The sequence below is a fragment of the Hyaena hyaena genome, unplaced genomic scaffold (genome assembly GCF_003009895.1).
Source record: "Hyaena hyaena isolate Hyena2069 unplaced genomic scaffold, ASM300989v1 scaffold_159, whole genome shotgun sequence".
Lineage (NCBI taxonomy): Eukaryota > Metazoa > Chordata > Mammalia > Carnivora > Hyaenidae > Hyaena > Hyaena hyaena.
Window position 1 is genome coordinate 2,485,338 of NW_024080791.1, and position 14,483 is coordinate 2,499,820.

Consider the following 14,483-nt stretch of genomic DNA (forward strand, 5'->3'; position numbering starts at 1 on the left):
TGCAGATGACATGATACTGTATTATAGAAAACCCTAAACAGTCCTCCAAAAAGTACTAGAACTGATCATTAAATTCAGTAAAGTCACAGGATACAAAATTAGTGTACAGAAATCTTTGCATTTTTATACACTAATAATGAAGCAGCAGAAAAAGAAATTAAGAACTTAGAATTGCACCAAAAAATAATAAAATACCTAAGAATAATCTTAACTAAGGAGGTGGAAGACTATACTCTGAAAACTATAAAACACTGATGAAAGAAACTGAAGATGACACGAAGAAATGGAAAGATACTCCATGCACATGGATTGTGAGAACAAATATTGTTAAAATCTCCATACTATCCAAATTAATCTACAAATTTAATGCAGTTCCTATCAAAATACCAATAGCATTTTTCATAGAAGTAAAACAAATAATCATAAATTTGTATGTAACCACAAAAGACCCCAAATAGTCAAGATATTTTACCAAAGAAGACACACAGAGAGCCAAGAGACACATGAAAAGATGCTCAACTTCACTCGTCATCAGGGAAACGCAGTCAAAACCACAATGAGACATCACCTCACACCTATCAGAATGGATAAAATCAGAACTACAAAAAACAAGCATGGGTGGGGATGTGGAGAAAAAGGAATCCTCGTGTGCTGTTGGTGGAAATGCAAACTGGTACAGCCACTGTGAAAAATAGTATGGAGGTTCCTCAAAAGGTTAAGAATAGAATTACCATATGATCCACTAATTCCACTACTAGGTAATAACCCAAAGAATATGCAAACACTAATTCAAAAAGATAAATGCCCCCATGTTTGTTACAGCATTAATGATATCCAAATTATGGAAGCAGCCCAAGTGTCCATCAATACATAAATCGATAAAGAAGGGACATATAGATACAGATACGAAGAGTATAATGTTAAGTGAAATAAGTAAGAGAAAGACAAAAACCATATTTCACTCATGTGGAATTTAAGAAACAAGGAAAAAGGAGACAAGAAACAGACAACTATAGAGAAGAAACTGATGGTTAACGGAGGAGGTGGGGATGGAGGGTGAAATAGGTGACGGGTTACAGAGTCCACTGACCATGATGAACACTAATTATTGAATCCCTGTATTTTACACTTGAAACAAACACTGTATGTTAATTACTGGAATTAAATAAATAAAAGACTGTGTTGTATTTTAAAGATTCTTTATATATTTTTATCAAATACATTCATGACATTTTATTTCCCCCAAATCATGAGATCTCTTGGGTAAGTGGGATTGTTGATGGGAGCAGAGATTTGAGAGTAAGATCCAAAAGTGATCCCTTTAGCTAGAAACCCTGGGAAATTAACTGAAGAGAATGAAAAAAATCTGAGTGTGAGTATGCACATGCACGCACATGTGTAGAATGAAACTTAGTAAATATGTCATTATTTGCCATTCGAGTCCAATCAGTTGCCTTAGAATCACGTGGTATTTGGGGTGGGAAAGTCAAAAGAAAGTATAGACTTAATAAAGCTAAAATTATGTCATAATTTTTTTCCTCCCTAGATTGTTTAACATCACAGACACGACTCAGGCTCAGTGGCATGTTGGTAAGCATCAGCTATTTTGCAAAACTATACGGCCATGTTAAGATAGACATTTAAAAATTGAGTCCAAATATTTCTTTATAATTTCTTGAACACTAAATTACTTACTTGTAGATTTTCTTTTTTGATAAATGTATTCATAGCTAATAAAACTTTTCTTTCTGACTAGAATTTTGGTGCTTTTATTCACTTCTAAATATTCTGTAATTTAGTAATGAATTCTTCTTTAAACAAAGGGATTTACATTTAGTGTTTGTGTCATCTCCAAACTGTATTTTTTTACTGTTCTGTTTTGTTATTTTGTTGCATATTTAGCTCTTATTATGCTTTGGTTGGGATATAATACATGTGTTGTTGATACTTTAACACTATTGGAGCTCCCTTTGCTACCTGGAAGTTTTGTCAGTTACTAAATTTGTGAAAGACCTGTGTGTGCTCAAAAATATGTTTTCTGTGTATGTTAGGTATAATTTTTTTATCTTTTAGACCAATGTAATCATGTTATTCAAATCTGCATCATTTATATTCCAAGTAAACTTTTTTTAAGTTTTAAATTTACAATAGAAAAGTTGGAGCATTCTAAATAAAGCTAAATCCTTGAACTTTAACTTACACATGACCTATTTTTTGTTTCTTTCCATTGTAGGATGGCCTTGTTAACGTAGGATGGATGGACTGTGCCACGCAGGACAACCTTTGTAAAAGTTTGGACATTACAACAAGTACTACTGCCTATTTTCCTCCTGGCGCCACATTAAATAACAAAGAGAAAAACAGTATTTTGGTATGAATTACTTAATTTCTTTACACATATGTGAATACACACATTCAAACATGATATACCATTTTGTAAACAGTGAACAAGGAAATGAGTCCATTTATAATAAACATTTAATTATTTAGAACAAATATTTAAGTTTGGGGGTTCTGTTTATAGTAAGTCTACTTATAAGGATTATTTTTACAGTGGTATCGACCATTACACTTAACAACCCAAAAGTTTGGAAAACATTCTTAGGTTGTATGAACTTTCATTGGTTTTCATTTAAATGTGTATTTTCTAATGTTAAAATATAGATCATTCATAGGTTTGGCTCAGAGTCAGTATCTGTTTTTTTAAAGCACCCTGATAGATTTTCTGATATACAATTAGTTTGAAAATAACCGGTATGGTTCACCTCCATAATTTTATAAATGAAGAGACCAAGGTTCAAGCTAGTTCCAAAGAAGCTGAGATAAATCATGGGAAATTGGATAGATCGCTAAGGAACCTCAAAAGAATATAATAAAAGACAAACGATAAGTTTTTGTCTCTGTATTTTAATTCTGTTTTTTTGACGTTGACAAAGATAACACATATTCATTACAGAAATTCATTAACGTATAGATATGTATAAAGGCTGGCTGGCTCAGTCAGTGGAACATGTGACTCTTGATATCAGGGTTGTAACTTTGAGCTCCACACTGGGTCTAGAGATTACTTAAAAATAAAATCTTTAAAAATATATATATAAAGACAGATGCAAAATTCACTAAAACCAAATCACCCACAGATAAGCGCCATTGAATCTTGATAAAAACTTAACATATACCTGCAATGATGACTTCATGCTGACAACTCTCTAGTTTTATCTGTGGCCCAGGCCTCTGACCTCCACTCCAGATAGATATATTCTACTGCCTGAATTATTCAACTTCTCCCCTGGGATATGAATTGATGTCTCAAACTTAGATGGCTATAACTATACTCCTAGTAGTCTCCCATAAATCTGCTCCACCCACAGTTTTCCCTGTTTAAGCTGATAAAAACCCCATCCTTTATCATTCAGGACAGATACCTTGGAGTCCTTCTTGATTCTTATTTTTCTCATATTCTGTAACCTTTGTCAGGAGAATTTGTAGCTCTTTAAAGTCTTTCTAAAACCCACTTCCACTGATATTAGAGCATTTATGACCTTATAGTATACACTAATATCTTACCTTCTTATTTTTATTTTTCTCCCACAATGCATTTTTAAATTTGTGTTTTCACTCAACTCCCTAGAGGATTATCTGGCACGTGTATATTTGCCCATGTGTGTTATATACTAAGTGCTAGAGATACGTATATACAAATCAACAGTCCCTAAGTAGCAATCCATAGACTGTGACATGCTTAGTTTAATCAGTCTTCTCTTGATATTTAGGTTACCTACTGTTTCATGTTATAAGCAATGTTGTAATGAACAGTGTTGTCTGTTCATCTTTGTGCACAAAATAGCCACAGCTATTTTAATTTCAATTCCCTTTGCCAGATTGCACCTATAGAAAATTTCTGTTTATACGTGCCGCAGTTTACGAGCATGCCTCTTCCCTTAATACAAGCTCTTGCCTTCAGTACCATGATTTCATGTTTTAGTGAAATCTTTCTGCTTTTTGATATAAAACTGCAAGCTCAGGTACAACCCTAGGAGACATAAATGAGTGATTTCTGGTAATACTGTAGTAACAGAGAGTGATGAATTAAATAGTCTTTGTCACTCGTAAAAGCATTCGAGTTTTTTAAAAAGTAAAATATCTAGTGGTCTGTCTCAAAGTGAATTGACTCAGAAAAGGTATGGTCTCATTTAAACATCTTCTTGGTTATCTCTTAAATACCATTCCGTTTTCACTATTGGCAAATCTTGGCTTGTTCTTGTGGCAGTGTTTTCTGCATGATGGTTTGTTTTATTGGCGTCTGAGTTTATTTACTTGTATGCCATATGTAGTTTATGTCTTTCCCAGGTAAATTCCAGTTATAGGACTTGACATCCATCTTTTCACCCTTTCCTAGTCCGTTTATTCAGCAAATGTTTATTTACCAAGTCCTTATTGTGGACAGAATTGTACTGGGTAATTGAGTAGAAAATTCATTTAATTTGATAAATGTCCACATATAGTGAATCATTACAGTATGGCCTCATTGTTTTAAAATGTATATTTATAACAGTGTTTTCCACCATTCATATCCAATGTAATTCTAAAACCCAAAATACCATTATCAAAGGTAATTTTGTGGTTATCTGTCATTTAAAAGTACCCAGTATTTCTGTTTGCATTCCATCAATAATGAAAAAAATTCAGTTTGTAATAAACTGATTTATTGGGCAGTGACTGTAATATAGTAGAGTTTTATTAAATTGTTCATTTTGTCTCCTCAAACACATATTGGGAAATAATCCCAAAACAAGTATGTAACTTTGCGTTAGATATTAAGACGACTCTGGGTGCTATAATTAGGTTATTTTGAGGCAGAGAGCTATTGTCTCAACTGATTTAGTATGTTATCTAATTAAAGTGTCCACCAAATTGACACTTTTTAAAAGTGATTTACATGTGTATTTTATAGGAGGCATATTCTATGTATAATGAATAGCTTTTTTAAGAGGGAGGAAAGGAGGGATGAAAGAAGAAATTCAGAGGCTAGACAATATCCTACATAAGTGTGACTGCCACATTTTACCCTACAGCAAACAGGTTTATCATGAGATTCTAGTGAATTAGTCACTTTCATATTTATATAAGCTGCTGTAGGAGTTTTAGTAAAATCTTCCCAATAAATATAACTGATGCCAATGAGTTATAGTACTGTGGCATGAAAGATTTCTGTTTGGGCCTTTTAAGCCCTTTGGTAACAGAAAATATTTCGTATAGATCTTTAACAATATGCTAAAAATCTGGGGTGCATGGGTGCCTTAGTCGGTTAAGCGTCCAACTTTCGCTTAGGTCATGATCTTGCGGTTCGTGGGTTCGAGCCCCGCGTCGGGCTCTGTGCTGACTGCCAGCTCAGAGCCTGGAGCCTGTTTCAGAGTCTGTGACTCCCTCTCTCTGACCGTCCCCTGCTCACGCTGTCTCTCTTTCTCTCTCTCCTAGAAATAAATTTTTTAAAAAAAATTAAAAAAAAAAAACAATATGCTAAAAATCTAAGAAAAGAAAAACAGAAAAATAAGCTTTAAGAAAAGAAACAGGAAAAGCAGTTTTGTGTTATTTTATACTTGTCGTTTCTATCCAAATGGTTAGTCTCATGTTGAGCATAGTTGAGCTCTGAACACCATGGTAATTCCAACAGGTTTGTGATGGAGTTTTAGATCTTTCAAGTAATACTTTAATGATCAGACATAGGTGGTTCATGATTAAACTCTTTTTTTGTCAGCCCCCATATGTTTCCCTGATGTCACCATTATTTCATTCTTTGTTGTAACAGCTACTTCCTTGAGGATTATATAAGCAGGGAGTGTGTGAGAAAAATGTGCTAAGGATAAAACACAGAAATAAAGGAAATATGTTACAAAAGATGTGTGCCTTTTTAACTTCTTTGTGTTTTAAACCTTTAAGATAAGGTGTTTATCAGGATATTTTACTCCGCAAAACTTCTAGGTGGTTAGGTTTTGGGACTTTGTTTTTGAAAACCTATATAATAAAGAATATTCCAAATTTTCCAGTTATAAGTTCTTAATTCCTGATTAATTATTGGTTGGGGTATACAGTTGTCTTGGGTCATCAAATATGCTAATGTTTTAATTAACAGTTCTTTAAAAAGTTTGTAAAGCATTGGCCTTCCACAAGACATGATGAGCATTAAAATTAATCTGAACATAATACAGTTTTTTCCCCAGTAAATCGGAGGTTGCTCCAGGTTATCATGAGGATTATTATAGAATGTGCACCACAATTAACTAATTCAATTATCAAGAATTTTACATCAGTATTTTTAAGAAACAGCCCAGTTACATACTTTTTAAATAATTGCTAAAATATGATATACTTTTTAAAAACTACATTTAGAATAAATAGCTTAAAAACTGTTTTTAACTTTTGTGATATTTTTTAAAGAGTTCTGTGGAAAAAAGACACTAAAATAAATGGATATTGATTAAAAAGATTACAATATGATTCTTTTATTTTAGTTCCTTAATTCACTGGATGCTAAAGAAATATACTTGGAAATAATGCATAATCTTCCAGATTTTGAACTACTTTCGGCAAATACACTAGAGGTAATATTTCTGTTAATAATAATAAATAGTAGTAAATGTTGGTAACATCTCTAATATTTTAAAATCAGCATTTGTCTCATTCATCACTAGACAGAATGTAACAGTTTCAATGGATTTTATATAAGCATCAGTTAATCTCTGGCAAACTAATTGCTGGAGTTGCAACTTCATGGTGGATCTAGAGTTCAGGAAAACGTAACCAGTCCTGAATGAAGGCTTTCAGCAGGAGTGTCAGGAAAGTCAAGATTATCACAAAGCAGCAGTTTTGGAATTTCATGTTCTTGCTTACAGAACTATTTATGTTGTTCACTGAGAATTAAGAAGCAGCTTTAGAAATGCTCAGTTTGCAGTAGAATCAACCCTTTTTTCCTGCTTCTTGATCTCAGAACTTTCTAAGTCGTATCCCTACCAAACTTTGCTAAGCCTGAAAAAGCTTGCTTCTGTACCCACAAAGTTTTAGCTACATATTGTTAAAACCATATTTTTGGTACAGTTGTCTGCTTTAAGACTTCATAATTTAGTGATTTTAAATCTTTCTTTAATAGAGGATTGATTTACATTGCATTATTGAAAAGAAATAGACAAAGCATAAATGGGTCTGAATTTTAGGCAATATTTTGAAGTAATGGGTAGGGTGGCTAAAATTTAAATCAAAGAAATAAAGATTAGAACCGTTAGAATTTCTTGACTCTGACATTATTTTATCACTTTTTCCCCTTTTTTATCGCTTCTAAGGATCGATTGGCTCATCATCGGTGGCTTTTATTTTTTAATTTTGGAAAACATGAAGATTCAAATGATCCTGAGTTGAAGAAACTCAAAACTCTTCTTAAAAGTGAACATATTCAGGTAAGAAAAATGCATTCTGCTTAGCCTTCAGCTAGTGTGCTTTCTTACTAATTTAATATATAAAATTATATTTTAAGGAACATAAATATGTTTATTTGAGATTCTATGTTAAGAAACCCCTAAATGGAAAAAAAAAAAACCCTAAATGCTTTTGTTTTTCTGTTGTAATTTTGTTTGCCTGTTAAAAATCAGCAGTGATAGGGCGCCTGGTTGGCTCAGTTGGTTAAGCGTCCAGCTTGGGCTCAGGTCATGATCTCACAGTTCGTGGGTTTGAGCCCCGCATCGGGCTCTGTGCTGACAGCTAGCTCAAAGCCTGGAGCCTGTTTCGGATTCTGTATCTCTCTCTCTCTCTGACCCTCCCCTGCTCACACTGTCTCTCAATCTCTCTCAGAAATAAAAGATGAAAAAAAATTTTTGTTAAATCAACAGTGATATCTAAAAGCAGTTAACTTTCATTTAACTCATTTCATTGATTTCGGTTCATGGTTTATAATTTCAAGCCCCACATCAGGCTCTGGTTCATGAGTTCAAGCCTGCCTGGAATTCTTTCCCTTTCTGCCCCTCCCCCTCTTATGTATGCATGCAGTCTCAAAGTAAACATTTTTTTTTAATAAAGTAAAATTAAGGGCGCCTGGGTGTCTCAGTCATTTAAGTGTCCGACTTCAGCTCAGGTCGTGATCTCGCAGTTCATGGGTTTGAGCCTCACATTTGGCTCTGTGCTGACAGCTCAGATCCTGGAGCCTGCTTCAGATTCTGTGTCTCCCTCTCTCTCTGCCCCTCCCCTGCTTGCTCGCTCTCTCACTCTCTTTTTCTCTCTCAAAAATAAAATTAAAAACATTTTTTAAAAAATAAAATAAATTCATATTTAAGTAATTTGTAATCATAGTTTAAAAATTAGGATATATAAACAAGAACAAAGATGAATTAAATATTTAAAGAAATAAGATAAATATTTAAAAATTACCCATATTCTCACTACTGTTAATAGCTCTACTATAAATATATGATGTAACCTTTCAAACTTTTTCTACATATGTTGTAGTATGTGGGCATAGGTACATACGTACACATACTACATATTGTAATGGCTATTGTAATAGACATACATGTAAATTTATACATGAACTTTTTAAATAAAAATGGATTCACTATGCAGTAGTCCCTCCTTTATCTGCAAGAGATCTGTTCTCAGACCCCTAGTGGATGCCTGAAACCACAGATAGTACCAAACCCAATATATATTATGTTTTTCCTTATATGTACATACCTATAATAGTTTCATTCATAAATTAGGCACTGTAAGAGGTTAACAATAATAAAATGGATAATTATAATGAAAGTTATGTGAATATGGTCTCTCTCTCAAAATATCTTATTGTACTGCACCCACCCTTCTTGTGAATTGATATGAGATGGTAAGATGCCTAAATGATGAGATGAAGTGAGGTGAATAACGTAGGCATTAAGATGTAGTGTTAAGCTACTACCGACCTGACAGTGGTTTAGAAGGAAAATCGTGTGCTTCTGGACTATAGTTTGACCAATGGAAACAAACTACAGAAAGTAAAACCACTGATAAGCTGGGGAACTACTATATTCTCATGTAGAATTTCCATTTGACAATATCATGTATTTTCTTAAATGCCTTATAAGACTCCTTATGCTTTTCTTATATGTATATATATGAACTTAGTTTTTAGTTCACATATATATATGAACTGTATATCTGTATTAAATATATATGATGAATATAGACATTTGTATCATATAGATATCCTCATCTCTAAGAGACTAGGTAGTGTTTCATTATAAGGTTATACCATAATTGTTTAACAGACCCATCTTACTAATGTTTTTCTATTATTTCTATATCAGAAACATATACTGCAAAATGCAATATGAGGAATTTTTTTAACCAAGATTTTTTCTTAAATTGTCCTCATTACAAGTGTCCTCCCAGAATGTTTGTATCATTTTATATTCTTATTGGCAACATGTGAGTAACCATTTCTCCACACCTGTGCCAATCATGGTGTCACTTTTTGTAATCACCATTCTTATAGACCAAAAGCGATATATTAATAATATTCATTTTCATTTATTTGCTTTATAGTGAGGTTGAAAAAGTTTTTTGTGATTATTGACAAATCATAATTCTCTATTTTCTGTCTCTGGCCTATTTTCTTTCTTCTGAAAGGATATTTATCTTTTATTTCTTAGTGGATCCTCTAAAATCCTGCACACATATTTTCATGGTTTATCATTTGCCTATTAGTATTCTTTATGCTGTTTTCTTTCGCACTGTATGAAATTGTCAAGCTTTTTCTTATTTCTGCTTTTGAGGCCTTAAAAAGTTTTCTATCTCTCCCACTCCAAGATTATATAAGTATCCTCTACATGGTTAGAAGAGTGAATTTCTTAAGCAACTTCATATTTTTTAGAAAATTTTCTCTCAAGTTTTTGAATGTTCTAGGCGGCTTTTTTTTCCTTCACTAAATTTAGTTTCAGTGTTCAATGTAAATTAATTATTTTTATCTCTTATTTTCACGGCCAGTTAACTTCTGTTTAGAAACTTTTGGTAGAGCAATGGCATTTCTTTATGAATATTTAAAAAATGAATGCATAAGATTTTGTTTTCATCAAATTAAATTTTCTCCTTTAGGTTGGCAAGTTTGACTGCTCCTCCGCACCAGACATCTGTAGTAATCTCTATGTGTTTCAGCCATGTCTAGCAGTATTTAAAGGACAAGGAACCAAAGAATATGAAATTCATCATGGTAAGAAGGGGAAAAAATGATAAAAGTATATGTATTTTCAAATAATAATTTTATTTGTACTTTCTACTTCTTTAGTTATTTCTAACTGAAATGTAGTTGACACACAGTGTTACATTAGTTTCAGGTGTACAACAGTGATTCCATAATTCTGTACATTATGCTATGCTCACCACAAGTGTAGTTCTCATCTGTCCCCATATGATGGTATTCATAATACCATTGACTATATTCCCTGTGCTGTACTCCATGACTAACTCATTCCAGAGCTAGAAGTCTGTAAGGCCTGGGGGTATAGCTCAGGGGTAGAGCATTTGCAGAGCTGGAAGTCTGTAGCTCCCACTTCATTTCATCCATTTTGCCCACCCCCACCCCCCAGTTATCTCCCTTCTGGTAAGCACCAATTCTCTATGTCTGTTTCTACTTTGTTTTTTAGATTCCACATAAGTGAAATCATATGGTATTTGTCTTCTCAGACATTCACTTAATATCATTATTTCACTTAACATCATTCATTCTAGGTCCATCTCTGTTGTCACAAATGGCAAGATCTCATTCTTTTCATCACTGAGTAATAATATTCCTGTGTGTGTGTGTGTGTGTGTGTGTGTGTGTGTGTGTGAGTGAGAGAGATGTAGTCTGTTTACGTACACACATCCTCTATCCATCTATTGATGGACACTTGCATTGCTTTCATATCTTGGCTATTGTAAATAATGCTGCAATAAGCATGGGGTACAGATACCTTTTCAAATTAGTGTTTTTGCTTTCATTGGGTAAATACTCAGTAGTGGAATTACTGGATTGTATGGCATTTTTATTTTTAATTTTTGGAGGAACCTCTATACTCTTTTCCATAGTGCCTACATGAGGGTTCTTTTTTCTCCACATCCTTGCCAACTCTGGCTATTTCTTGCTCTTTGGTATTCGTTGTTCTTACAGGTGTAAGGTGATATCTCATTGTGGTTTTAATTTCTTTTTCCCTGACGATTAATGATGTTGAGCACCATTTCATTGGTCTGTTGGCCTTTTGTGTGTCTTCTTTGGAAAAATGTCTCTTCAGGTCTTCTGCCCAGTTTTAATTGGAATTTTTTTTTTTTTTTTTGGTATAGAGTTGTAGGAGTTCTTTGTATATTTTGGATATTAATCCTTTATTAGGTATGTTATTTGAAAATATCTTCTCTCATTCAGTAGGTTGGCTGTTTTTGTTTGTTTTTTTTATTATTCCTTCACTCTGCAAAGCTTTTTATTTCGGCATATCCTAATAGTTAATTTTTGCTTTTGTTTTTCTTGCCTGAGAAGACAGGTCTGGAAAAATTATTGCTAAGGTAATGGTAGATTATGTTTCCTTCTAGTACTTCCATGGTTTCAGGTTCCCCATTTAAGCCTTTGATCCATTTTGAGCTTATTTTTGTGTATGGTATACAAAAGTGGTTGAGTTTTATTCTTTTGTATGTAGCTGTCCAGTTTTCCCAACACCACTTACTGAGGAGACTATATTTTCCCCATTGTATATTCTTGCCTCCTTTGTCAGACATTGACCACATAAGCATGGGTTTATTTTTGAGCTCTCTATTCTGTTTCATTGAACTAAGAATCTGTTTTTGTGCCAGTACCAATACTGTTTTGTTTACTACAGCTTTGTAGTATATCTTGAAATCAGGGAGCATGATACTTTTAGCTTTGTTCTCCCTTCTAAGATTGCTTTGGCTCTTTGGGGTCTTTTGTGGTTCTTTGTAACTTGCTTTGTATAAACATACTCACTGTAAATAACTTATTAGTAAATACGTTTCTTTTGGAGAAAGGTATTTTGAATTATATTTAGTTGTTTATTCCCTTCACTCTTCTTTTTAAAGTAATTCACTTTTGGGCCTCGTGGGTGCTCAATCAGTTAAGCTTCTGACTTGGACTCAGGTTATGATCATATGTTTCATGGGTTCGAGCCCTGCCTCAGGCTCTGTGCTGACAGCTCAGAGCCTGGAGCCTGCTTTGGATTTTGTGTCTCCCTCTCTCCCCCACTCTGAGAAGGCCTATATCTTTTTATTTTTGCATGCCCTGTGACATTTAAAACCAGGATGACACATAATAGGTATTTGACTTAATATTGCCTACTGAGTGAATAGGGAAAGTGGATAAAATATTTTTTTGCCAAACCAAGGAGTATATTGTTTAGGCAACAGTAAATCATCAAAGGTTTTTAAGCAAGGAACAGTGTAATCAGATAAATGGTTTTATAAAGTGATTGTGGTAGCAGTGTAAAAAATGATTAGTTAAGGAAGATAGTCCACAAAGACCACAGTTTGGTTATTGTAATAGGCAAGACTGAATTTAGGCAGTAGTCTAATTGATCTTGGTCTAAGAAAGAAGATAGGTATCACTCTGGGAAATCTTAGGCACCTGGTGGATAATTATACCAATGCTGAGATAGGGAAGGTGAGAAAAGGAGCAAGTTTGGGGAAAAATAACTTCAATTTTAATGTTCTTTAAATGTTTATATGACATCCACATAAATATTTTTACTGGGCAGTTGGTAATACAGTGAATTTGTAAGGGAAGTTGAGTTAGAAGAAACAGATTTAGTAGGTAGGCAACAGTAATAGTTCAGGTAAGCATAAAGAACACAGCATATGTTGCAAAGAACTGATTACTCTGCCTCTGAGGATGAAACCTCACCAAAATCAATTTAGTCAATAAGTTTATCTTTTAATATTTAAAGTCTAAAAACTTTGAACTGTTTCTATGGATAGAAAGGCAAAACATGGATTTTAATTCTTCTTACTCACTTTCGAAGGAAAGAAGATTCTATATGATATACTTGCCTTTGCCAAAGAAAGTGTTAATTCTCATGTTACCACACTAGGACCTCAGAATTTTCCTGCCAATGACAAGGAACCGTGGCTCGTTGATTTCTTTGCACCAGTAAGTTATTTTTCTGTCAAATGTCCATGCTTCAGATTTTCTCTTGTCACAGCAAAAAGACATTTGCTAGGTAATGTTGGGCACTAGAATTGTGTTACTCAATTTTGGCCACTATCACATATTGCTTCTACGAGAGCAGGGATGTACTTGCCCCTCTAAGAATTAAATACACACACACACACACACACACACACACACACACAGTTTGCCACTAAGTATGATTTATCTAGCGTATATTGCTTGTTGCAGAAATGTGGCTTTTTGTTTCATTTAGTTCAGTGCTTATGATTATTTTTTTCTTTCATAGTGGTGTCCACCATGTCGAGCTTTACTGCCAGAGTTACGCAAAGCATCCAAGCATCTTTATGGTCAGCTTAAGTTTGGTACACTAGACTGTACGGTTCACGAGGGACTCTGTAACATGGTAAGGCTAAATATGAAGTAGTTATTCTAATCACCATTGTTGTAACATAGTTTTCTCTTTCAAATGTATATCTTTGTTTAGAATAGTAACATTATTTGAACAATTTCAACAAAATGATATAAAATTATGATTGGATTAAAACATGTATAGACAGCATAAGTAATTGAAAGTAGGCATGGTCTTGTTTATCAAACAGGAAAACATTTGATAAAATACATGATCTCTCATTATTTAAAATCTTTATAATTTTTTATTTACTATCACTATTTGGCAGTCTATAGTTTTGTCTAGGTTTTCCTCATAATTGTCTCCTAAGTGTAATTAGTAGCTAGAAATTTTAAAAAGGAACAAGCTTTTTGAAACTTTTGTATACATAAAAATATGTTCTTAGGTTAACTAATACTCATTCTTCATTCCAAGAATAAGTAGAAATTATATATCTCATGATGAAAGTATATATAATACCACCTATAAAACATACTTAGAACAAGTATATGAAACCTAAATCAAATTGAGCTGTGACATCAGTGTGAAGGAATTCTAATGACAGAGGAACATGTTAAGTGACACCATGGGCATGAGATCTGCAAGTCCCAGCATGTGGAGGATTTTACAGGGCAAACACCTAATTTATTGGACAGATACATTGAAAAGCAGAAGAAATTAGGTCTTCTTGTTTGGATGCCATTCAGACCAACTGCAAAAAAGAGGAGCAAGCAATAATTGGGGAAATTTGAACATTGACAGGGTATCTGATAATTATCAGGAATTGCTAATTTTTAGGTGTGAAAATGATAGTGTAGTTGGATTTAGGGGAAAGTCCATATATTTTAAATATGATATATGGATGAAATGATAAATCTGGAATTTGCTTTAAAATAATGTTGGTGTAGGGGTAGAGTTGGAAGGGAGACT

At 33.6% G+C, this 14,483-nt stretch overlaps 1 protein-coding gene across 4 annotated transcripts in view; it reads left to right on the forward strand.

Moving 5' to 3' along the window:
• DNAJC10 (DnaJ heat shock protein family (Hsp40) member C10) overlaps positions 1-14,483 on the forward strand; it is a 55,763-nt gene that overhangs the window by 27,826 nt on the left and 13,454 nt on the right. For all 4 annotated transcript variants that reach the window (XM_039239637.1, XM_039239634.1, XM_039239635.1 and 1 more), the window contains 7 exons: positions 1,547-1,590; positions 2,234-2,371; positions 6,513-6,602; positions 7,338-7,451; positions 10,114-10,228; positions 13,017-13,144; positions 13,452-13,568. In XM_039239637.1, coding sequence (XP_039095568.1) covers positions 1,547-1,590; positions 2,234-2,371; positions 6,513-6,602; positions 7,338-7,451; positions 10,114-10,228; positions 13,017-13,144; positions 13,452-13,568 — 746 coding nt within the window. The remainder of the gene's footprint in view (positions 1-1,546; positions 1,591-2,233; positions 2,372-6,512; positions 6,603-7,337; positions 7,452-10,113; positions 10,229-13,016; positions 13,145-13,451; positions 13,569-14,483) is intronic.